The sequence below is a fragment of the Phalangium opilio genome, unplaced genomic scaffold, assembly GCF_054372755.1.
Source record: "Phalangium opilio isolate 3A_F unplaced genomic scaffold, DU_Popi_V2 ptg000090l_1, whole genome shotgun sequence".
Lineage (NCBI taxonomy): Eukaryota > Metazoa > Arthropoda > Arachnida > Opiliones > Phalangiidae > Phalangium > Phalangium opilio.
The window spans coordinates 305,787-330,236 of record NW_028324195.1 but is presented as its reverse complement, the minus strand read 5'-3'; the positions used below and the strand labels follow the sequence as shown (position 1 = coordinate 330,236).

Here is a 24,450-nt window from a genome sequence, read left to right as displayed (position 1 = left end):
ACAACTTACAGACCAAATTGGTATTATAATTAATATGTTAATGAATAATTAATACATTCATTTTGCAATTTACCGAAAAGTGCACTCACTAATTTTCAGACTGTTTTGGACCGCCTAATTGACTGTCGAAAAAAACCCTACAACAACCAGGCTTGTACCCGAATAATTTCCGATATTACCTCTTCAATATCTGACAATCGTGTGACCTAACGTTTGCATAGCAGAGCACCAGAGCTCTGTCTTTTTAACGTCACTTTATTTTTGTCTATACTTTAAAATTACCAGAAAATTTGCATGAGAAAAAATATAGATAATAGGATTTTAGTTTATTTTGCACTTTATTTTATAATTATCTGTAATTATCCATAATAATTTGTATATAATTCCAACCTATACAGAGTCTGCAGTATGAGTCTCCTGAACTGCGGTCTGCAAGTAGCGCGAGCTGTTTGATTATCTTCACCGCAACTGCATGTCTTTGCAAAATAGCGCATCCCAACCAAAAATGTCCTGTGGAAGGCAACGATAAAAAACAGGCAAGCCAGGACGCTATCTTGAGGGGAGAAAGCGCGCGTTTTCCTGAGGGGAGAGAGCGTGCGTTTTTGCCGAGGAGAGAGAGCGCGGCTATTGTAAAGAGGGGGAACGAGTCTATTATAAAGACGGGGAACGAGTCTATTATAAAGAGGGGGAACGGGTCTATTATATAGAGGGCGAGCGAGTCTATTATAAAGAAGGGGAGCGAGGCTATTATAAAGAGGGGGAGCGAGGCTTTTATAAGGAGAGGGAGCGAGGCTTTTATAAGGAGAGGGAGCGAGGCTTTTTTAAGGAGAGGGAGCGAGGCTTTTTTAAGGAGAGGGAGCGAGGCTTTTATAAGGAGAGGGAGCGAGGCTTTTATAAGGAGAGGGAGCGAGGGTATTATAAGGAGGTAGAGCGAGGCTTTTATAAGGAGAGGGAGCGAGGGTATTATAAGGAGGGAGAGCGAGGTTTAGAAAGAGAGGGAAGATTTTGAAGGGAGAGAGCGAGGTTTAAAGAGAGGGAGCGAGGTTTAAAGAGAGGGAGCGAGGTTTAAAGAGAGGGAGCGAGTTTTAGAAAGAGAGGGAAGGTTTTGCAGGGAGGGAGCGAGGTTTAAAGAGAGGGAGCGAGACGGTATTATAAGGAGGGAGAGCGAGGTTTAGAAAGAGAGGGAAGGTTTTGCAGGGAGGGAGCGAGGTCTAAAGAGAAGGAGCGAGGGTATTATAAGGAGGGAGAGCCAGGTTTAGAAAGAGAGGGAAGGTTTTGAAGGGAGGGACCGCGGTTTAAAGAGAGGGAGCGAGGGTTTTATAAGGAGGGAGAGCGCGAAATATCTAAGGAGGGAGAGCGAATTTCGAATTTTGTCCGCGAAGTATTTGGGTTCCTGGGGCCAATATAAGGCGAAACTGTTCTATGACATTTTGTCGTACGCCAAGCCATTTGGAATTTACTTGAACCTAACACTTGCTAGTTTGCATAAATCACAGCATGTTGACTTCGTCTAAAACAGTAGGAATTAAGTTCAAGATAGGATGATTATTGCAAATTAGTGGTTTCCAGCTAAAACAAAAAAAAGCCTCTTAGCCATAGAGTAAATTTTTAAGGAGTAGAAAGTTGTACAGTTGGTGAATCATAACGAACATCATTGTAAAACAACATGTTACGATTAGTTTGTTGAAACAACTGACCGCTACTAACGGGAAAATAACAGCGATAACTAGCCGAAACAAATAAGGAACACCGACATTTTGCATCATTCTTCAAACAATCAAAAGGTTGTAAAAGCGTTCATTTTGGTTTGTGTACAAGACTACATATCCGGCGACGTCTTGCTTCCATTAAATTAGTAAATTATTTTTTACATGCTTTACAACACTTTGAACCTTTAAAAGAAGTAGCTTTTTTACCGTTTTTAATGGCAATTTTCATAGAATAATTCTAAGGAGTAAGAATGTACATTTTCTTATGGGTACATTACATTGCATCTCGCATTGCACGTATGTCTCCTGTCGTTCTCAACGCTGGCGGATTGCTACCAGTTAGTAAACGTCATAAGTCTAAAGTTTTAGGGTGGTCTGCAAATTTACTAAGGTTTATTCGTTTATTAATTTATTTGCGAAGTTTTTTCTTAGTTATAAGTTAACCCTCCACTTTTGGTTTTTTCTCAAATTATCTTTAGATTTATTTGCGGTCATCCGTTCGGTTCCGAGGTGAAGAACGAAAATTTCTTCTTAAAATGTATGCTAATACTTTTGGTGGTACCTCGTAATCAGTGTAGGCCAATCACGAGCCTTTCAACCCTTTCTTGAACAAGTTAGTAGTGTGTGACCTTGAGAAGGAATGCTAGGTTTTATGAAGCCCACTCCTAAGTACGCTATTCAACATAGCGTACCTAATTTGTTACGGGTGAGGCACCAAGAAAAATGCCATTACTCCCTCACTGTAATTTTTTGGAGAAAGGAATGTTCCCTTTTTTGGTCACTTTGAACCATAAAAAGTTTTAATTCATTTTCAACATTTAGGTTTCTACAGTATTTGTTGATTTTTATAAGGGTTTAATTCATTTTCAACATTTAGGTTTCATCATTATTTGTTGATTTTTATAAGGGTTAATTTTTGCAAATTATGCATTTTACTGCTCAGTTTTAACAGGCGTTGCCCAACATCCCATCCCAAACATTCGCCCACTAACATTTATTCACGAATACCGATTTCGATAAGTTGCAACATTAACCTAATCTTTAAACTAAATGCAACCTTTCGATTGTTTGAAGAATGAAGCAAAATGTCGGTGTTCCTTATTAGTTTGCGCTACTTATCGCTGTCAGTTTACCGTTAGTATCGGTCAGTTGTTTCAACACACTAAATCGTAACATGTTGTTTTACATTGATGTTCCTTTATGAGTCACCAACTGTACAACTTTCTACTCCTTAAAAATTTACTACAAACTCTATGGCTATGAGGCTTTTTTTCTTTTAGCTGGCAACCACTAATTTGCAATAATCATCATTCTTGAACTTAATTCCTACTGTTTTAGACGAAGTCAACATGCTGTGATTTATGCAAACTAGCAAGTGTTAGGTTCAAGTAACTTCCAAATGGCTTGGCGTACGACAAAATGTCATAGAACAGTTTCGTCTTATATTGGCCCCAGGAACCCAAATACTTCCGCTCCTACGTCCATTTCAGATACACCCTGTATAATTCAAGGTGTTTTTGAAAAGTTTGTTTGCTTGTTTTGTTTTGAGTAGAAAGAGTCAAATAAATTGAATATGCGGTCTACAACATAAAGTTACGACATAAGTTTATAACTTCCGAAGTTCACATCGGTGTTCGGGATGAATTTTCCAATCGCTGCGACCGCATTTCCGATCCCGTCCCTCTTTAAAAATAAATTATAAAACTATCCACATGATAAGAAAATATCTATTTTCATGAGAGCCAGTGGGAGAGTAAGGAGGTTTGGGGGAATCGTGCTTAAATGCATAATGATATAGAGAGAGGTTCAGTAAAAGTGTTTAATTCAATTGCTCATCGGTAAGAGCTATAGAGACGTAAATCTCTAGTTTCATGATGTCTCGACTTTAAAAGGGGAAAAATATTCACCCCATTCATGCTAAAAATAATTAGCTTTTGGAATGTTTTCATCACCAACGCAAGGGACGCTAATAAGAATTGTCCTTAGTAACTACGATGGGATAAATTCCCGATTACGGATAAATGGGCTCCAAACACTGCCCCTCAAAACAAGGAAATAATCACGCATGTTGATTTAATTTCCCAGTGTTCACACATTCATACCCATTAAAAAGTACACTTTGGCCAGATAAAGGTGCAATAACGCTTTTTATTGAAAACGTTTGAATGTTGATACATGTTACTCCACATGTGTGGCCATGATTAATTTTCATTAAATCATTAATCGATCATAAAAATGAAGAAGACAATCGCTGTCATTTATGAATTGTCTAATCATGACAATAAATTCTTCAAAATATATAAAATCTCAAAAATGGCGACAGCAGTGGCAACTGCAATTCCATAGAGGTATATTGTAAAAATGGGTGCAAGGAACCCAAGAGACAACGGAGTCGCGTCTTGAATTTGATTGCCGTTCTCCCAAAATAATTCACGGTGTCTAAAAGCATGGTAATTTTGTCCTGGAGTTCTCTGACTTGTCTCCAAAAACACGAGTGTTCTAAATAAAACATTGAAATTAACAAAAAGAAAAAACATTATTTCGAATAAATGTCAAATGGTGACGATGAAGGACCAAGACTATTTGTTATAACTTGGGTTTATCATTTGTATTAATTTTTGTTTTAAATTTAAGTATGCCTTTAAATTTAAGTATACCTTTAACCTTTACAAAGAAAGATATTTCGTTCCCTTCCCTGCTGGAATGGCAAGGTTTGGGCCTTGAAAGGGGAAATATGTTGACACAGAATCTTAGTTCTAAGAATTGGCGAACCCCGACTTGCATGTCTAGCCTTTCACCGTGTCCAGCAGGGAAGTACTACGAAAAATTTAAAGCCATCGTGAAGAAACGAGAAAGAAAATAAAATACATACAAATATTCAGTTGCTCGTAGTCTCGCAAAGAAGAAGGTCAAAAATAAAGTTTGCAGCAAAATTTGTTCATGTTTTTAAACCCGGATTATTCATTTCACTTACAATTAACTAAATTAAGTTTCTACGTAAATTAATGGTGCCGAAACCCGGGAGACCTTTAGATACTAAAAATTTTGAAGAATAGAAGTAAAAATAGAAGAACTCTCCCAACAGAAGAAGAATTGTAGTTAGCGAAGTGGTTAATTGACGGACACGAGATTTTGCAGAAGTAATTTGGTGACTATTTAAATGCAACGAGTTATATTGTAGGCCTACGAGTGTAGCATGTTTCAGTGTCATACATGGTCCGTTGGTCTAGGGGTATGATACTCGCTTTGGGTGTGAGTGGTCCCGGGTTCAAATCCCGGACGGACCCGAGTTTTGCAGAAGAAATTTGGTGACTATTTAAATGTAACTAGTTAAATAGTAGGACTACGAGTTGAGCATGTTTCAGTGTCATATTTCGTCCGTTGGTCTAGGGGTATGATACTCGCTTACGGTGCGAGGGGTCCCGGGTTCAATCCCAGACGGACACGAGTTTTTGCAGAAGTAATTTGGTGACTATTTAAATGCAACTTGTTATATTGTAGGCCTACGAGTGTAGCATGTTTCAGTGTCATACATGGTCCGTTGGTCTAGGGGTATGATACTCGCTTCGGGTGTGAGTGGTCCCGGGTTCAAATCCCGGACGGACCCGAGATTTGCAGAAGTAATTTGGTGACTACTTAAATGCAACTAATTAAATTGTAGGCCTACGAGTTGAGCATGTCTCGCTGTCACACATGATCCGTTGGTTTTGGGGTATGTTACTCGCTTCGGGTGTGAGTGGTCCCGGGTTCAAATCCCGGACGGACCCGAGTTTTGCGGAAGTAATTTGGTGACTATTTAAATGTAACTAGTTAAATAGTAGGACTACGAGTTGAGCATGTTTCAATGTCATATTTCGTCCGTTGGTTTAGGGGTATGATACTCGCTTCGGGTGTGAGTAGTCCCGGGTTCAAATCCCGGACGGACCCGAGTTTTGCAGAAGTAATTTGGTGACTATTTAAATGCAACGAGTTAAATTGTAGGCCTACGAGTTGAGCATGTTTCAGTTTCATATTTCGTCCTTTGGTCTAGGGGTAAGATACTCGCTTAGGGTGCGAGGGGTCCCGGGTTCAAATCCCAGACGGACACGAGATTTTGCAGAAGTAATTTGGTGACTATTTAAATGCAACTAGTTATATTGTAGACCTACGAGTGTACCATGTTTCAGTGTCATACATGGTCCGTTGGTCTAGGGGTATGATAATCGCTTCGGGTGTGAGTGGTCCCGGGTTCAAATCCCGGACGGACCCGAGTTTTGCAGAAGTAATTTGGTGACTATTTAAATGTAACTAGTTTAATAGTAGGACTACGAGTTGAGCATGTTTCAATGTCATATTTCGTCCGTTGGTTTAGGGGTATGATACTGGCTTCGGGTGTGAGTAGTCCCGGGTTCAAATCCCGGACGGACCCGAGTTTTGCAGAAGTAATTTGGTAACTATTTAAATGCAACGAGTTAAATTGTAGGCCTACGAGTTGAGCATGTTTCAGTGTCATATTTCGTCCGTTGGTCTAGGGGTAAGATACTCGCTTAGGGTGCGAGGGGTCCCGGGTTCAAATCCCAGACGGACACGAGATTTTGCAGAAGTAATTTGGTGACTATTTAAATGCAACTAGTTATATTGTAGACCTACGAGTGTAGCATGTTTCAGTGTCATACATGGTCCGTTGGTCTAGGGGTATGATACTCGCTTCGGGTGTGAGTGGTCCCGGGTTCAAATCCTGGACGGACCCGAGGTTTGCCGAAGCATTTGGGTGACTATTTAAATGCAACTAGTTAAACTGTAGGACTACAAGTTGAGAATGTCTCGCTGTCATACATGATCCGTTGGTTTTGGGGTATGTTACTCGCTTCGGGTGTGAGTGGTCCCGGGTTCAAATCCCGGACGGACCCGAGTTTTGCAGAAGTAATTTGGTGACTATTTAAATGCAACTAGTTATATTGTAGACCTACGAGTGTAGCATGTTTCAATGTCATACATGGTCCGTTGGTCTAGGGGTATGATACTCACTTCGGGTGTGAGTGGTCCCGGGTTCAAATCCCGGACGGACCTGAGTTTTGCAGAAGTAATTTGGTGACTATTTAAATGCAACGAGTTATATTGTAGGCTTACGAGTGTAGCATGTTTCAGTGTCATACATGGTCCGTTGGTCTAGGGGTATGATACCCGCTTCGGGTGTGAGTGGTCCCGGGTTCAAATCCCGGACGGACCCGAGTTTTGCAGAAGTAATTTGGTGACTACTTAAATGCAACTAATTAAATTGTAGGCCTACGAGTTGAGCATGTCTCGCTGTCACACATGATCCGTTGGTTTTGGGGTATGTTACTCGCTTTGGGTGTGAGTGGTCCCGGGTTCAAATCCCGGACGGACCCGAGTTTTGCAGAAGTATTTTGGTGACTATTTAAATGCAACTAGTTAAATTGTAGGACTACGAGTTGAGCATGTTTCTATGTCATATTTCGTCCGTTGGTTTAGGGGTATGATACTCGCTTCGGGTGTGAGTAGTCCGGGTTCAAATCCCGGACGGACCCGAGTTTTGCAGAAGTAATTTGGTGACTATTTAAATGCAACGAGTTTAATTGTAGGCCTACGAGTTGAGCATGTTTCAGTGTCATATTTCGTCCGTTGGTCTAGGGGTAAGATACTCGCTTAGGGTGCGAGGGGTCCCGGGTTCAAATCCCAGACGGACACGAGATTTTGCAGAAGTAATTTGGTGACTATTTAAATGCAACTAGTTATATTGTAGACCTACGAGTGTAGCATGTTTCAGTGTCATACATGGTCCGTTGGTCTAGGGGTATGATACTCGCTTCGGGTGTGAGTGGTCCCGGGTTCAAATCCTGGACGGACCCGAGGTTTGCAGAAGTATTTTGGTGACTATTTAAATGCAACTAGTTAAATTGTAGGACTACGAACTGAGAATGTCTCGCTGTCATACATGATCCGTTGGTTTTGGGGTATGTTGCTCGCTTCGGGTGTGAGTGGTCCCGGGTTCAAATCCCGGACGGACCCGAGGTTTGCAGAAGTATTTTGGTGACTATTTAAATGCAACTAGTTAAATTGTAGGACTACGAGTTGAGAATGTCTCGCTGTCATACATGATCCGTTGGTTTTGGGGTATGTTGCTCGCTTCGGGTGTGAGTGGTCCCGGGTTCAAATCCCGGACGGACCCGAGTTTTGCGGAAGTAATTTGGTGACTATTTAAATGTAACTAGTTAAATAGTAGGACTACGAGTTGAGCATGTTTCAATGTCATATTTCGTCCGTTGGTTTAGGGGTATGATACTCGCTTCGGGTGTGAGTAGTCCCGGGTTCTAATCCCGGACGGACCCGAGTTTTGCAGAAGTAATTTGGTGACTATTTAAATGCAACGAGTTAAATTGTAGGCCTACGAGTTGAGCATGTTTCAGTGTCATATTTCGTCCGTTGGTCTAGGGGTAAGATACTCGCTTAGGGTGCGAGGGGTCCCGGGTTCAAATCCCAGACGGACACGAGATTTTGCAGAAGTAATTTGGTGACTATTTAAATGCAACTAGTTATATTGTAGACCTACGAGTGTAGCATGTTTCAGTGTCATACAAGGTCCGTTGGTCTTGGGGTATGATACTCGCTTCGGGTGTGAGTTGTCCCGGGTTCAAATCCTGGACGGACCCGAGGTTTGCAGAAGTATTTTGGTGACTATTTAAATGCAACTAGTTAAATTGTAGGACTACGAGTTGAGAATGTCTCGCTGTCATACATGATCCGTTGGTTTTGGGGTATGTTACTCGCTTCGGGTGTGAGTGGTCACGGGTTCAAATCCCGGACGGATCCGAGTTTTGCAGAAGTAATTTGGTGACTATTTAAATGTAACTAGTTAAATAGTAGGACTACGAGTTGAGCATGTTTCAGTGTCATATTTCGTCCGTTGGTTTAGGGGTATGATACTCGCTTCGGATGTGATTAGTCCCGGGTTCAAATCCCGGACGGACCCGAGTTTTGCAGAAGTAATTTGGTGACTATTTAAATGCAACGAGTTATATTGTAGGCCTACGAGTGTAGCATGTTTCATTGTCATACATGGTCCGTTGGTCTAGGGGTATGATACTCGCTTCGGGTGTGAGTGGTCCCGGGTTCAAATCCCGGACGGACCCGAGTTATGCAGAAGTAATTTGGTGACTATTTAAATGTAACTAGTTAAATAGTAGGACTACGAGTTGAGCATGTTTCAGTGTCATATTTCGTCCGTTGGTCTAGGGGTAAGATACTCGCTTAGGGTGCGAGGGGTCCCGGGTTCAAATCCCAGACGGACACGAGATTTTGCAGAATTAATTTGGTGACTATTTAAATGCAACTAGTTATATTGTAGACCTACGAGTGTAGCATGTTTCAGTGTCATACAAGGTCCGTTGGTCTAGGGGTATGATACTCGCTTCGGGTGTGAGTTGTCCCGGGTTCAAATCCTGGACGGACCCGAGGTTTGCAGAAGTATTTTGGTGACTATTTAAATGCAACTAGTTAAATTGTAGGACTACGAGTTGAGAATGTCTCGCTGTCATACATGATCCGTTGGTTTTGGGGTATGTTACTCGCTTCGGGTGTGAGTGGTCACGGGTTCAAATCCCGGACGGATCCGAGTTTTGCAGAAGTAATTTGGTGACTATTTAAATGTAACTAGTTAAATAGTAGGACTACGAGTTGAGCATGTTTCAGTGTCATATTTCGTCCGTTGGTTTAGGGGTATGATACTCGCTTCGGATGTGATTAGTCCCGGGTTCAAATCCCGGACGGACCCGAGTTTTGCAGAAGTAATTTGGTGACTATTTAAATGCAACGAGTTATATTGTAGGCCTACGAGTGTAGCATGTTTCATTGTCATACATGGTCCGTTGGTTTTGGGGTATGATACTCGCTTCGGGTGTGAGTGGTCCCGGGTTCAAATCCCGGACGGACCCGAGTTTTGCAGAAGTAATTTGGTGACTACTTAAATGCAACTAATTAAATTGTAGGCCTACGAGTTGAGCATGTCTCGCTGTCACACATGATCCGTTGGTTTTGGGGTATGTTACTCGCTTCGGGTGTGAGTGGTCCCGGGTTCAAATCCCGGACGGACCCGAGTTTTGCAGAAGTATTTTGGTGACTATTTAAATGCAACTAGTTAAATTGTAGGACTACGAGTTGAGCATGTTTCTATGTCATATTTCGTCCGTTGGTTTAGGGGTATGATACTCGCTTCGGGTGTGAGTAGTCCGGGTTCAAATCCCGGACGGACCCGAGTTTTGCAGAAGTAATTTGGTGACTATTTAAATGCAACGAGTTTAATTGTAGGCCTACGAGTTGAGCATGTTTCAGTGTCATATTTCGTCCGTTGGTCTAGGGGTAAGATACTCGCTTAGGGTGCGAGGGGTCCCGGGTTCAAATCCCAGACGGACACGAGATTTTGCAGAAGTAATTTGGTGACTATTTAAATGCAACTAGTTATATTGTAGACCTACGAGTGTAGCATGTTTCAGTGTCATACATGGTCCGTTAGTCTAGGGGTATGATACTCGCTTCGGGTGTGAGTGGTCCCGGGTTCAAATCCTGGACGGACCCGAGGTTTGCAGAAGTATTTTGGTGACTATTTAAATGCAACTAGTTAAATTGTAGGACTACGAACTGAGAATGTCTCGCTGTCATACATGATCCGTTGGTTTTGGGGTATGTTGCTCGCTTCGGGTGTGAGTGGTCCCGGGTTCAAATCCCGGACGGACCCGAGGTTTGCAGAAGTATTTTGGTGACTATTTAAATGCAACTAGTTAAATTGTAGGACTACGAGTTGAGAATGTCTCGCTGTCATACATGATCCGTTGGTTTTGGGGTATGTTGCTCGCTTCGGGTGTGAGTGGTCCCGGGTTCAAATCCCGGACGGACCCGAGTTTTGCGGAAGTAATTTGGTGACTATTTAAATGTAACTAGTTAAATAGTAGGACTACGAGTTGAGCATGTTTCAATGTCATATTTCGTCCGTTGGTTTAGGGGTATGATACTCGCTTCGGGTGTGAGTAGTCCCGGGTTCTAATCCCGGACGGACCCGAGTTTTGCAGAAGTAATTTGGTGACTATTTAAATGCAACGAGTTAAATTGTAGGCCTACGAGTTGAGCATGTTTCAGTGTCATATTTCGTCCGTTGGTCTAGGGGTAAGATACTCGCTTAGGGTGCGAGGGGTCCCGGGTTCAAATCCCAGACGGACACGAGATTTTGCAGAAGTAATTTGGTGACTATTTAAATGCAACTAGTTATATTGTAGACCTACGAGTGTAGCATGTTTCAGTGTCATACAAGGTCCGTTGGTCTAGGGGTATGATACTAGCTTCGGGTGTGAGTTGTCCCGGGTTCAAATCCTGGACGGACCCGAGGTTTGCAGAAGTATTTTGGTGACTATTTAAATGCAACTAGTTAAATTGTAGGACTACGAGTTGAGAATGTCTCGCTATCACATGATCCGTTGGTTTTGGGGTATGTTGCTCGCTTCGGGTGTGAGTGGTCCCGGGTTCAAATCCCGGACGGACCCGAGTTTTGCGGAAGTAATTTGGTGACTATTTAAATGTAACTAGTTAAATAGTAGGACTACGAGTTGAGCATGTTTCAATGTCATATTTCGTCCGTTGGTTTAGGGGTATGATACTCGCTTCGGGTGTGAGTAGTCCCGGGTTCTAATCCCGGACGGACCCGAGTTTTGCAGAAGTAATTTGGTGACTATTTAAATGCAACGAGTTAAATTGTAGGCCTACGAGTTGAGCATGTTTCAGTGTCATATTTCGTCCGTTGGTCTAGGGGTAAGATACTCGCTTAGGGTGCGAGGGGTCCCGGGTTCAAATCCCAGACGGACACGAGATTTTGCAGAAGTAATTTGGTGACTATTTAAATGCAACTAGTTATATTGTAGACCTACGAGTGTAGCATGTTTCAGTGTCATACAAGGTCCGTTGGTCTAGGGGTATGATACTCGCTTCGGGTGTGAGTTGTCCCGGGTTCAAATCCTGGACGGACCCGAGGTTTGCAGAAGTATTTTGGTGACTATTTAAATGCAACTAGTTAAATTGTAGGACTACGAGTTGAGAATGTCTCGCTGTCATACATGATCCGTTGGTTTTGGGGTATGTTACTCGCTTCGGGTGTGAGTGGTCACGGGTTCAAATCCCGGACGGATCCGAGTTTTGCAGAAGTAATTTGGTGACTATTTAAATGTAACTAGTTAAATAGTAGGACTACGAGTTGAGCATGTTTCAATGTCATATTTCGTCCGTTGGTTTAGGGGTATGATACTCGCTTCGGGTGTGAGTAGTCCCGGGTTCTAATCCCGGACGGACCCGAGTTTTGCAGAAGTAATTTGGTGACTATTTAAATGCAACGAGTTAAATTGTAGGCCTACGAGTTGAGCATGTTTCAGTGTCATATTTCGTCCGTTGGTCTAGGGGTAAGATACTCGCTTAGGGTGCGAGGGGTCCCGGGTTCAAATCCCAGACGGACACGAGATTTTGCAGAAGTAATTTGGTGACTATTTAAATGCAACTAGTTATATTGTAGACCTACGAGTGTAGCATGTTTCAGTGTCATACAAGGTCCGTTGGTCTAGGGGTATGATACTCGCTTCGGGTGTGAGTTGTCCCGGGTTCAAATCCTGGACGGACCCGAGGTTTGCAGAAGTATTTTGGTGACTATTTAAATGCAACTAGTTAAATTGTAGGACTACGAGTTGAGAATGTCTCGCTGTCATACATGATCCGTTGGTTTTGGGGTATGTTACTCGCTTCGGGTGTGAGTGGTCACGGGTTCAAATCCCGGACGGATCCGAGTTTTGCAGAAGTAATTTGGTGACTATTTAAATGTAACTAGTTAAATAGTAGGACTACGAGTTGAGCATGTTTCAGTGTCATATTTCGTCCGTTGGTTTAGGGGTATGATACTCGCTTCGGATGTGATTAGTCCCGGGTTCAAATCCCGGACGGACCCGAGTTTTGCAGAAGTAATTTGGTGACTATTTAAATGCAACGAGTTATATTGTAGGCCTACGAGTGTAGCATGTTTCATTGTCATACATGGTCCGTTGGTCTAGGGGTATGATACTCGCTTCGGGTGTGAGTGGTCCCGGGTTCAAATCCCGGACGGACCCGAGTTTTGCAGAAGTAATTTGGTGACTATTTAAATGCAACGAGTTAAATTGTAGGCCTACGAGTTGAGCATGTTTCAGTGTCATATTTCGTCCGTTGGTCTAGGGGTAAGATACTCGCTTAGGGTGCGAGGGGTCCCGGGTTCAAATCCCAGACGGACACGAGATTTTGCAGAAGTAATTTGGTGACTATTTAAATGCAACTAGTTATATTGTAGACCTACGAGTGTAGCATGTTTCAGTGTCATACAAGGTCCGTTGGTCTAGGGGTATGATACTCGCTTCGGGTGTGAGTTGTCCCGGGTTCAAATCCTGGACGGACCCGAGGTTTGCAGAAGTATTTTGGTGACTATTTAAATGCAACTAGTTAAATTGTAGGACTACGAGTTGAGAATGTCTCGCTGTCATACATGATCCGTTGGTTTTGGGGTATGTTACTCGCTTCGGGTGTGAGTGGTCACGGGTTCAAATCCCGGACGGATCCGAGTTTTGCAGAAGTAATTTGGTGACTATTTAAATGTAACTAGTTAAATAGTAGGACTACGAGTTGAGCATGTTTCAGTGTCATATTTCGTCCGTTGGTTTAGGGGTATGATACTCGCTTCGGATGTGATTAGTCCCGGGTTCAAATCCCGGACGGACCCGAGTTTTGCAGAAGTAATTTGGTGACTATTTAAATGCAACGAGTTATATTGTAGGCCTACGAGTGTAGCATGTTTCATTGTCATACATGGTCCGTTGGTCTAGGGGTATGATACTCGCTTCGGGTGTGAGTGGTCCCGGGTTCAAATCCCGGACGGACCCGAGTTATGCAGAAGTAATTTGGTGACTATTTAAATGTAACTAGTTAAATAGTAGGACTACGAGTTGAGCATGTTTCAGTGTCATATTTCGTCCGTTGGTCTAGGGGTAAGATACTCGCTTAGGGTGCGAGGGGTCCCGGGTTCAAATCCCAGACGGACACGAGATTTTGCAGAAGTAATTTGGTGACTATTTAAATGCAACTAGTTATATTGTAGACCTACGAGTGTAGCATGTTTCAGTGTCATACAAGGTCCGTTGGTCTAGGGGTATGATACTCGCTTCGGGTGTGAGTTGTCCCGGGTTCAAATCCTGGACGGACCCGAGGTTTGCAGAAGTATTTTGGTGACTATTTAAATGCAACTAGTTAAATTGTAGGACTACGAGTTGAGAATGTCTCGCTGTCATACATGATCCGATGGTTTTGGGGTATGTTACTCGCTTCGGGTGTGAGTGGTCACGGGTTCAAATCCCGGACGGATCCGAGTTTTGCAGAAGTAATTTGGTGACTATTTAAATGTAACTAGTTAAATAGTAGGACTACGAGTTGAGCATGTTTCAGTGTCATATTTCGTCCGTTGGTTTAGGGGTATGATACTCGCTTCGGATGTGATTAGTCCCGGGTTCAAATCCCGGACGGACCCGAGTTTTGCAGAAGTAATTTGGTGACTATTTAAATGCAACGAGTTATATTGTAGGCCTACGAGTGTAGCATGTTTCATTGTCTTACATGGTCCGTTGGTCTAGGGGTATGATACTCGCTTCGGGTGTGAGTGGTCCCGGGTTCAAATCCCGGACGGACCCGAGTTTTGCAGAAGTAATTTGGTGACTACTTAAATGCAACTAATTAAATTGTAGGCCTACGAGTTGAGCATGTCTCGCTGTCATACATGATCCGGTGGTTTTGGGGTATGTTACTCGCTTCGGGTGTGAGTGGTCCCGGGTTCAAATCCCGGACGGACCCGAGTTTTGCGGAAGTAATTTGGTGACTATTTAAATGTAACTAGTTAAATAGTAGGACTACGAGTTGAGCATGTTTCTATGTCATATTTCGTCCGTTGGTTTAGGGGTATGATACTCGCTTCGGGTGTGAGTAGTCCGGGTTCAAATCCCGGACGGACCCGAGTTTTGCAGAAGTAATTTGGTGACTATTTAAATGTAACTAGTTAAATAGTAGGACTACGAGTTGAGCATGTTTCAATGTCATATTTCGTCCGTTGGTTTAGGGGTATGATACTCGCTTCGGGTGTGAGTAGTCCCGGGTTCAAATCCCGGACGGACCCGAGTTTTGCAGAAGTAATTTGGTGACTATTTAAATGCAACGAGTTAAATTGTAGGCCTACGAGTTGAGCATGTTTCAGTGTCATATTTCGTCCGTTGGTCTAGGGGTAAGATACTCGCTTAGGGTGCGAGGGGTCCCGGGAGTAGTAAGTTACCACACTTTTAGGCATGCAAATTAGCCAACAATGATCCAAATTTGCATAATTCAGAAATCCCACTTTTGACTATGCAAATTAGGATCTAAATTTGTATAATTCAGAGATCCGACCTTAAACATGTAAATGAACCGAAAATGATTATAATTTGCATAATTCAGAATCCCACGCCTGTCAATCAAATGCGAGTCACGTGTGAGTCACGTGTAGTGTTGTGACGTAGGTAAAATTTGTAAGATATATCAGCAACAGTGGTTGAAATTATATTAGTTCGGGACAAAACGTAAAGCTATAATGAACTGGGAAAAACTACGGCTCGAAACTTTTAAAGATTACCCCGTTAGTAATATAAAACCGTCAGAGTTTGCGAAACATGGTTTTTATTATTTAAAGAAGGGCGACGCCGTTAAATGTTTTTATTGCGATATAACATTACATAGTTGGAAAGCTAATGATAAAGTAAATGAGGAGCATCGGAAATATTCCCCGGAATGCCCAATTGTGAAAGGGTTTTCGACATGCAACATACTTATACATTGTTCTATCGATGAGATAGGGAGAGATGTACCACCAACGGAGAAATACGTTTCAACTACAAGCAAATCCAAGACTGAAGAATATTGTAATAATCGATGTTGTACGCAGCGTGTTTTACAGGTTGTAAAAGAAAATGTCTGTTTAGCTGGGTTATTACTTATCCTTCCCATAACTGTACCTGTAGGAGTTATTTGTGGAATGTTATCTATGAACCCAGGAGTAGCGCTTCTTGGTTTTTATCCTGTACTCTTACCGATTTTAGATCAGAATTTTTTTAAAACAGGATTGTGTCAATGGTGTAAAAAACAAATCAAAGGATGAAATAAATTTTTTAAAAAACAATGTTTATTTGTATTGATTACATCACGATTAAATTCTGCGATAAATATTCCAAAAATTTGGAAATAAATTTAAAAAGTGTCTTTCCATCCGCTCCAAGTCTTGATGATAATAATAATCAATAGCGTCTTTTGAAAATACTTTAAAAGTGGGGTCATACGCTAATCTCAAGTTTCTATCTTCCAAAATACTTGGAAGATATGGAGATCTTGTAATGAGACTAAATTTATTTTTAAATTTTTCGAAAGTGAAAGTTAAATCCATTAAAGAATGATTATATTTATGCAATTCTTCAATAACTACGCTAATATATAATAACTTAAACAAATTAACAGTATAACTAACAGGTGTAATAATATATTTAATATGGGGGTTGTCATTGCATTGTCTGTTCTTTATAGTCAAACGAGTGTTGAATTCATACAAAAGTTTTATAATTGCAGTATTTAATACCGATTCAACACTCGCTTGATCGTGACACACATACCCTAAAACGTACGCTGCTCGATAACATTGATCAAGTTCATTAGGGTTGTATTTATGTAAACTTCCTAGTTTACATGCCGAACTACAAACGTAGCGTCCACAATCTCGGGTATTGATAGAGGTCCAATCTTTCCATCCATCATGTCGGTAGTAAGATATTTTAACGATGTTGTTAGCGCACAAGTTTTTAAACATTTCGCGACGTACAAGTTGATTAATGACACTCTTCGATATTAGATTGTTTCCTTCAAACTTTTTACGATTGTTCTCAATTTCGATCAAACATAATGTACCTAATCGAGGTATCTCGTTTGCACCTTCTGATTTAATACTAAAAGGTTTGCAACACACATAACTCGAAAACCGATGATTTATATTTTTACGCGATTCAATACCAAAAACGTTCTCCATTTTTGAGAATTTTTATTTCCCCAAAAGGTGATGGTTCACTATCTCGTGAATTATAATTGACAGCGTTCTTTAAAAATAACTTCTTTCTGGGGTTAAATTCTGCGAAAATAATTCCAAAAACTTGGAAATGAATATAACATTTTTTGTTCTATTTTTTGCAACTCTAGGCGTGCATAATTAACAGCGTCTTTTGAAAATACTTTAAAAGTGGGGTCATATATTAAACCGATTTTATCTCTCAAAATTCTTGGAATATTTTTAGATTTTGTAAAGAGATTAAATTTTATTTTCATTTTTTCGAAAGTGAAAGTTAAATCCATTAACGAATGATTAAATTTATGCAATTCTTCAATAACTACGTTAATATATAATAACTTTATCACATTAACAGTATAACTAATACGGGGATCACCATTAATATAATAGAAGTAATCATCATTGCCATTTTTATCCTTTATGATCAAACGAGTGTTAAATTCATACAAAAGTTTTATAATTGCTGTGTTTAATACCGATTCAACACTCGCTTGATCGTGACACACATACCCTAAAACGTACGCTGCTTGACTCGAATGTTGACATTGATCAAGTTCATGAGGGTTGTATTTATGTAAACGTCCTAGTTTACACTCCGTAGTCAAGATGTAACGTCCGCAATCCCTGGTATCGATCGAGATTACATCTCTCCAAAAATCATATCGGTTACGAGATACTTTAACAATGTTGTTGATCCACAAGTTTTTTAACATTTCACTGTGTACAAGTTGAGCAATAGCATACTTCGATATTAGATTGTTTCCTTCAAACTTTTTACGATTGTCCTCAATTTCGATCAGGCATAACGTACCTAACCGAGGTATCGCGTTCGCAGCTTGTGATTTAATACAAAAAGCTTCGCCACACGCGTAACTCGAAAATCGATAATTTATATTGTTACTTGAACCAAAAACCATGTGATGCATGCATTCTCCAAACCCGGAATCCATTTTTTGAATTTTTATTTCACTAAAAGGTAAATGATGGTTCACTATCTTGCAAATCATTACCAATCCCAATCTTCACCTTCAAGTTCTAGGAAAGATGGATTGGCATTTTGAAAATCTTCGTAAGATTTATAGGTGGCATTCTTTGAAAAAATCACTTCATACACGTTATCAATGGATACATTGTCACGAAAGTGACCGGTTTTACAAAAAGAGTATCGAACCTTAAAAAATGTATCCCTAAATCTAGACAGTGTATTTGATAAGGATGATTTAGAGTAATTGCCGAACCGTAAAGAATCGATTACAACACTAATATATAACAGCTTCTAGAAATTTGAGCTGAAGCTGTTAGATGTTGCGTAATTCTTACGAAATGGGTTTTTATACGTCAACGTAGAGTTGCATTCGTAAATGATTTTAACAATCGCCGTGTTAATTACTGCTTGAACAGCCTCACTGTCGTGACAAACGTATCCCAGAACGTAGGCCGCCTCTTTTCGATGTTGACAACGCCAGTTTTGTTTGTTATAGTACTTATGAATCCGACCTAGTTTACACTCCGTTGTAGGGATGTAAATACCACAATCAACCGTATCGATTTGACATAATGAGTCAACTGTACAGAAAGTGACCCAAGATAGTTCTACAACATAACTCTCCCGCTTGTTTTTCAAAATTTCTTCGCAAACGAGTTTTCTAATCACTGTGTGAGTTATTTTATACTTTCGCGCAAATTTCTGACGATTGTCTTCAATTTCGATTAGACATAACGTCCCTAACCGAGGTACGTTATTTTTACAATCATGTTCAATAATATTTTTTTCATTAAAATTGTACGAATAAATTTCTCTCATTTTTTGGGGAAGCTACACAAATAATAGTTTGGTTCCTCTTCACTGTCCCAGTATGAACACTCTTTTTCTTGGCGTTGAGCTTTGTAACAAAACTGGTTACAATTGATACAAAAAAAACTATTGTCCAGAATCGCGTAAGCGTTTTCAATATTGGTGATTAAAACTTTACCATATTGTTTATAAATGGCTTTTTTAAATTTTTCACAATTATTGTTAACGCAGTAATGAATTTCACCACCAATAGATGAGAAACTAGCAATATCGTCTTTTTCACAAAAAAGACAGTTTAGATCCTGACCACTCTGTAACTCAGTTTGGCCTGTGGTATTTAATTCCGAAAATTGTTTTTCATTCAAGTCTGTGAAAAGTAATATTATCTTATAAGAAACACGCACGTTGTGAGGGCCTCTTTTAAAATTATACATTTATAATATGCACCCTTCTTAAAACGACTGATAAATATTTTTCGATAGGGACGCTCAATAATATGGACCCTTCTTTAAAATCGTTAATACATAAAAAACCAACAGTTAAATATATTTTTCTAAGAAAACCAGGGGATGACCTCGACGCTCATTACAAATTCCTAACTAGACTTCTTAAGCTAACAACCTTGAAAATTTCATATATAAACTGAACGGATTTCAAAGTTTCACATCATAACGCAAAAAACTTTAAGTTTGAAAATATCTTCAAAGTCTAGAGTACTACTAGAAAAATGTGTCCAGCAAAATCTTTTAACTCAAACGCTGTTCAACCGGTTGAGGAATTGTAAGTTATTTTAGCTAGCAAGTTAAAATTATTTTTTAATACCAGATCTATTTTATATATAGCGCTCTACCCCAACTCTGGGATATCGATGATGAATTGGAAGTAGAACCAATCATCATCCACGAGGAGCATGATATCCCAGATGGCATGGAGGAGGAAATAAACGAATTAATCGCGAATTTTGATATGTTCGCCGAAGCGGACGACCCGGATGTGGTCTCTACCGAATCATCCTCGGATGAAGAAACGTAAGGTTTTAAATAAGTTTGAGGAATTGTAAGATACCTAACAAGAAATTTTTAAAACAGCGAAAGCGAAGAACTTTACAACGCAATGATTCAAGAATACCCATGCATGCAAATTGATTTAAAGTAAAGCAAAATAAATTATTATCTAAAAATTAATAAACTAATACATGTTTTTTACAGTCTTAAATATCCCTATCCAACATTGTGTTCTTGTTGTTTTTCCACCGAATTTAATTCTCATGTCATTTTTCGTACTACTGAATCCCGCTATATTTTATACTTTTGCGCTACTCCTAATTGCCCTCTTTTCCGAACTATCATCTGCCTTACCTGGGATCAGTCTAATTTCTATCCAATTAACATTTTCCTAGATACGTTTTTCCTTTCTAAATATAAAGCATACCGGCTTCCCGAATACGAAAAAGATCTACAAATTGACTTAAAGTAAGTTGGAAATGAGTCTTATTGTATATAAAAACAAATTTTAACCTATTTTTATAGTTCTACCTACGATATTCCTACTCGCTGCCCTAATTGTTACTGCCGTTCTCCAAACCACTACACTATCAGGGAAACTGTCTGCGTTCCGGAACGACGTACAACTGTCTACAAGCTCTACTTCTGTCCTATTCGAGACTGTCCTTTATACCAACATCTCATCTGCTTCTCCTATCATCAAAAATATTATCCTGTTCATATTTTAAATAATTCTCATTTCTGTTTTCTTATTGATCGTAGACGCTTACCTAAATTATTATCTCAAATTAATTCTCAATAAAAATATATATATTATAACGAAACTTGTCTCTTATCTTTTTATATTAAGCTTAAACACTCTATAAGAATCCCCTCTCTTAAACAACCGTAGTGCCTTAAAAAGTAGTTAACCTTGACAACGCCTAATAATAATTCTTTTGAAATAGTAGATATCTCGGGGAAAACTTTATCATTTTCTTTTAACGCTTCATCCGAGAAAGTCTTTTAAAAAACATGGGTCTCCCAGAAGATAATCCTCAGCCGCAGTTACAGGAGATGGACTTTCTGTAAGCTAAAAGTTTACTAGTTGTTTTTAAGCTTCTAGTTTCTTAAGAGTGTTTTTTATAGAACCCAAGTACCGTTAGAAATTACCGCAGCTTTAGCGAGAGAAAGGGCATCTGCAGGGTAAGTGATATTTTTACCATTAAAAAGTATAGTTAAGTAAAAGTAGCTATGTATTTTAGAATCTTCGAAACTCATTCATACGCATTCGTACCGTGTTGCGTTTGTAAAGGAAGAGAGGTTTCTGAAATCGATAGAAATATTACAAAGGCTTTCTATTGTAGAACTCTATCCTGTCCCCGATATAATAAGATAGTGGGTATTTGCATCCCCGTTTTTATGTTTAATATTCATTACCCCTGTCGCGGCCATCCCGATGATTTTAATACGGCATTTATGGAAATGTTTGATTATCCTTTAAATGTTTAACTCTTTTTCTAAAAAAAAATATTAACTTTTTCCAAATATATACCATTTATTATTGTTGTATTTTAATTTTACATGTTATTAAAAGATTTTTTAAAATTCAATTAAACAGTACGAAATCATTTGTTGAATGCTTAAAACACATTGAATATTTTGAGGATTACGTAAATTATTTTCGAAAGATTTTAACAGATCGGTTAAATTTAACGTGCTGCAAAATGCGTGTAAGGTAGTTTTATACTCGCGTTTAACATCCAATAGTTTTTTTTTCAAAATCACCCAAAAGAATTCGAAAGGTGAGTAGCATATTTTTTATGAAAATTCTTTGATTAATAATAAAGTTAATATGGGTTGAAATAAACCCGTTCATGGGGTCTTGCATAATAAGCGTAAATACTTCGGGTTTAATTGTTACTGGAACGCTTTCGTCATACGTAAAGACAAGACCCAAACTCGTAATAGATATATAGATGTTCTGACAACGATAAAATTTAATTGACGATTTCTGCATACAGGCCGCGAATTCAGATTTACGTTTGTTCAAGATGTACCATATTTTATACGGTATTAAAATAAAGTTTCCACTTTCAACAATAACTGTTGGTTCTACGTCTCTTCCCCGCGGACAAACAGTTACCGTTACACCGCTTTTTGTTAAGTGTAAGTTCAAATCGCGAAACATAGCCATATTTTTATAAAAATAGTATTACTCACAACACATCACGGGTATTTTTATTCAGGAACGAGCAGTGCAGTTTCAAACATTTACTTTCGATTGACTTTCCTAACAAAAACTCGGGGTCTTTTTATAGTAAAATATCTCCACTTAAAAATTCCATAATATTACCCTTAAGCGATAGAAATTCTTATACCTGATAATTACGAGAAAATAGAAACCTTGGGAGAATTCACACGTGATTTTTGAAAGTATAATTATCTACGAGAGTTTTTGACCCTTCGCCCTTTTTCCAAAAATATCATCCATTTTAAGATCGGAGCACCTTTCCCCCGAAAAATCCCTGTTTAAATTCCCACACTTTTTCGTTTTTTATAAAACCATTAAATACCAATTAAAGCTTTCCATCTGTGTAGGATGTGTGTTGGAAAGCGTCTTTAGCCTTCTACATAAACTCCACCCAGACCAATTTGATCGAAGCAAAAAATACTTCTCGGTAATTACACCCAGGTGCATCGTATAAAAAAGCAATTATTTTTTTGATACAATGTAATTTAAAAAATATATTTTGTAACCTAGGGGAATTCAGGTGTTCCAATCGTATATCTAATATCATTAAAAAGTATACCCGCAGCCAGATAAAAAAAGCAATTATTTTTGATACATTGTAATACAAAAAATATATTTTACAACCTAAAAGTATCATTAAGTATAATTAACGACTAGAATTCTCGGTAAATTACTTTTAAAAAATATATTTGATAACCTAGGGGTATCCAGGTGTTTGAAATCGTATATCTACCCATCATTAAAAAAGTATACCCGCAGCCAGCTAAAAAAGCAATTATTTTTGTTACATTGTATATACCTAGAGTATCATTAAGTATAATTAACGACGAGAATTCAAAATATATTTTATAATCAAGAGGTATCATTAAGTATCATTAACGACGAGAATTCAAAATATATTTTATAACCAAGAGGTATCATTAAGTATCATTAACGACGAGAATTCAAAATATATTTTTATAACCAAGAGGTATCGTATAATTATCCATGAGAATTCTAACTTTTAAAAATTTTATAGAGGCTATAATTATCTACGAGAATTCCTATCGTAATTATTACTGGGGAAAAAAATATTTTTAACCGTATAATTAGGCGTTCCCCGCGCGCCGGCGCGCGGGGACGCCGTGTGTCACCCCCCTCCCCCGGGGGCGGCGGGGACGGTGTATATAAGGGCTCGGGATTTTCGGATATTTTATTCGTTCTTCACTCGACGTTCGTTATGGCATCTTCATCTTCACTCGGTAAGCGAAAACTTAATATATCAGATGATGAGGAGGAAATAGATATTTTTGAGCAAATTAAAAACGTTAAAGAGGAAAATACTATCGAAAAAACCGGCATTGTCCCTCGATACGATATTAAACGAGGTTTAGCTAGTTACGTGACTTCATTACCAGCGTCGCGTGACGATTTTTATTTCGATATTCAAATATACAAGTACGAGGATATAAAAGATAGAGATAATAAAGATATTTGGCAATGCGATGGAAGAAGATTAAGATTTGTCGCGTCTAAAGATAGCGTCGAATGTAAACAAATTCGATCTATCGTGAACAAGATCGCCAAGCATATCATCGATAATCCCGACAAGATCACGAAAAATTATTCGTTTTTTAACAAAAACGAATAATTAATCAATATGGAATCCCAATATCTATTACTCGTATATCTATTGACGTATTTATATATACTATATACCCAATATATCAATTACTACTACTATTTAATATAAAAAAGAAGACAATTATTACGTGGTGGATGGGATGGATATGAGACTCGAAGTTAATAGATTATCTACGTTCAAGATATGGTCTGTCGAAGGTATTAGCGTGGATGACATGGCAGCCAGCGGTTTTTATTGCATTAGTCCTAAAACCGTTCGTTGTTTTTCTTGCCTTACCGCCTTGACTGGATGGAGAGCCGACAATCATCCATTGGCTGTTCATGGCCTCGAACAACCGTTATGCAGATTTATTCTTGGGGATGGAAAGAGGTGTGGAAACGTCCCTATCATTGGACGTAATTTTTTCGAGGAAATTGAAAGGAAATACTCGGGACCGGAAAATCATCGCACCGGACCACGACTATCACCTTACGTGGCCATGTTACAACACAGAGTCGAAAACGATTTAAAAGAAAAAGAAGAAAAACGAAAAAAAAATATATAAAACTCTAAACAATTTGATAAACTTACTCATTTTAAGATGAGTAGTTCGAGCGATTCCGAAAATGAAGAACCGCTAAATTTAAGCGTTAAAGCTAATCCTAAACAATTTTATACTTGCGAAAAAATATTAGATAAAAAATCAAGAAAATACAAATGTAATCAAGTAGAATGTAAAATTAAATTTAAAAATTTAGAACGTATTAAATTAACCGAAGTAAACGAAACGTTTGTTAGTATAATTAATTCCATACTCTTTGAATTATTACGCAACCAGCAAGGATATAATAGAGTTAGATTTTGTATTCGTTCGGATGAGTTGGATAGTCCGATAAATTTAAGGTTTATGAATATTAATGAATTAACGGCT

The 24,450-nt window shown here is 39.1% G+C and overlaps 1 protein-coding gene and 12 non-coding genes across 13 annotated transcripts; all 13 read left to right on the top strand.

The window, feature by feature from the left end:
* The first annotated feature begins 4,924 nt into the window (after nucleotides 1-4,924).
* TRNAP-UGG (transfer RNA proline (anticodon UGG)) lies at nucleotides 4,925-4,996 on the top strand. Its single transcript has one exon. It is a non-coding gene; the product is annotated as a tRNA-Pro (tRNA).
* Nucleotides 4,997-5,244: 248 nt separating this feature from the next.
* On the top strand, nucleotides 5,245-5,316 carry TRNAP-CGG (transfer RNA proline (anticodon CGG)). Its single transcript has one exon. It is a non-coding gene; the product is annotated as a tRNA-Pro (tRNA).
* A 569-nt stretch (nucleotides 5,317-5,885) lies between these two features.
* Nucleotides 5,886-5,957, top strand: TRNAP-CGG (transfer RNA proline (anticodon CGG)). The gene has a single exon. It is a non-coding gene; the product is annotated as a tRNA-Pro (tRNA).
* A 409-nt stretch (nucleotides 5,958-6,366) lies between these two features.
* Nucleotides 6,367-6,438, top strand: TRNAP-CGG (transfer RNA proline (anticodon CGG)). Its single transcript has one exon. It is a non-coding gene; the product is annotated as a tRNA-Pro (tRNA).
* Nucleotides 6,439-6,686: 248 nt separating this feature from the next.
* On the top strand, nucleotides 6,687-6,758 carry TRNAP-CGG (transfer RNA proline (anticodon CGG)). Its single transcript has one exon. It is a non-coding gene; the product is annotated as a tRNA-Pro (tRNA).
* An 88-nt stretch (nucleotides 6,759-6,846) lies between these two features.
* On the top strand, nucleotides 6,847-6,918 carry TRNAP-CGG (transfer RNA proline (anticodon CGG)). The gene has a single exon. It is a non-coding gene; the product is annotated as a tRNA-Pro (tRNA).
* A 568-nt stretch (nucleotides 6,919-7,486) lies between these two features.
* On the top strand, nucleotides 7,487-7,558 carry TRNAP-CGG (transfer RNA proline (anticodon CGG)). The gene has a single exon. It is a non-coding gene; the product is annotated as a tRNA-Pro (tRNA).
* A 1,209-nt stretch (nucleotides 7,559-8,767) lies between these two features.
* TRNAP-CGG (transfer RNA proline (anticodon CGG)) lies at nucleotides 8,768-8,839 on the top strand. The gene has a single exon. It is a non-coding gene; the product is annotated as a tRNA-Pro (tRNA).
* A 1,369-nt stretch (nucleotides 8,840-10,208) lies between these two features.
* TRNAP-CGG (transfer RNA proline (anticodon CGG)) lies at nucleotides 10,209-10,280 on the top strand. Its single transcript has one exon. It is a non-coding gene; the product is annotated as a tRNA-Pro (tRNA).
* Nucleotides 10,281-12,769: 2,489 nt separating this feature from the next.
* On the top strand, nucleotides 12,770-12,841 carry TRNAP-CGG (transfer RNA proline (anticodon CGG)). The gene has a single exon. It is a non-coding gene; the product is annotated as a tRNA-Pro (tRNA).
* A 729-nt stretch (nucleotides 12,842-13,570) lies between these two features.
* TRNAP-CGG (transfer RNA proline (anticodon CGG)) lies at nucleotides 13,571-13,642 on the top strand. The gene has a single exon. It is a non-coding gene; the product is annotated as a tRNA-Pro (tRNA).
* A 729-nt stretch (nucleotides 13,643-14,371) lies between these two features.
* TRNAP-CGG (transfer RNA proline (anticodon CGG)) lies at nucleotides 14,372-14,443 on the top strand. Its single transcript has one exon. It is a non-coding gene; the product is annotated as a tRNA-Pro (tRNA).
* Nucleotides 14,444-19,622: 5,179 nt separating this feature from the next.
* Nucleotides 19,623-20,538, top strand: LOC149644212 (uncharacterized). Its single transcript, XM_089850359.1, has 4 exons — nucleotides 19,623-19,707; nucleotides 19,768-19,830; nucleotides 19,888-20,151; nucleotides 20,209-20,538. Exons 1-4 carry the CDS (start codon nucleotides 19,646-19,648, stop codon nucleotides 20,483-20,485), a joined length of 666 nt encoding a protein of 221 aa, XP_089706485.1. The 5' UTR covers nucleotides 19,623-19,645; the 3' UTR covers nucleotides 20,486-20,538.
* Nucleotides 20,539-24,450: the final 3,912 nt, after the last annotated feature.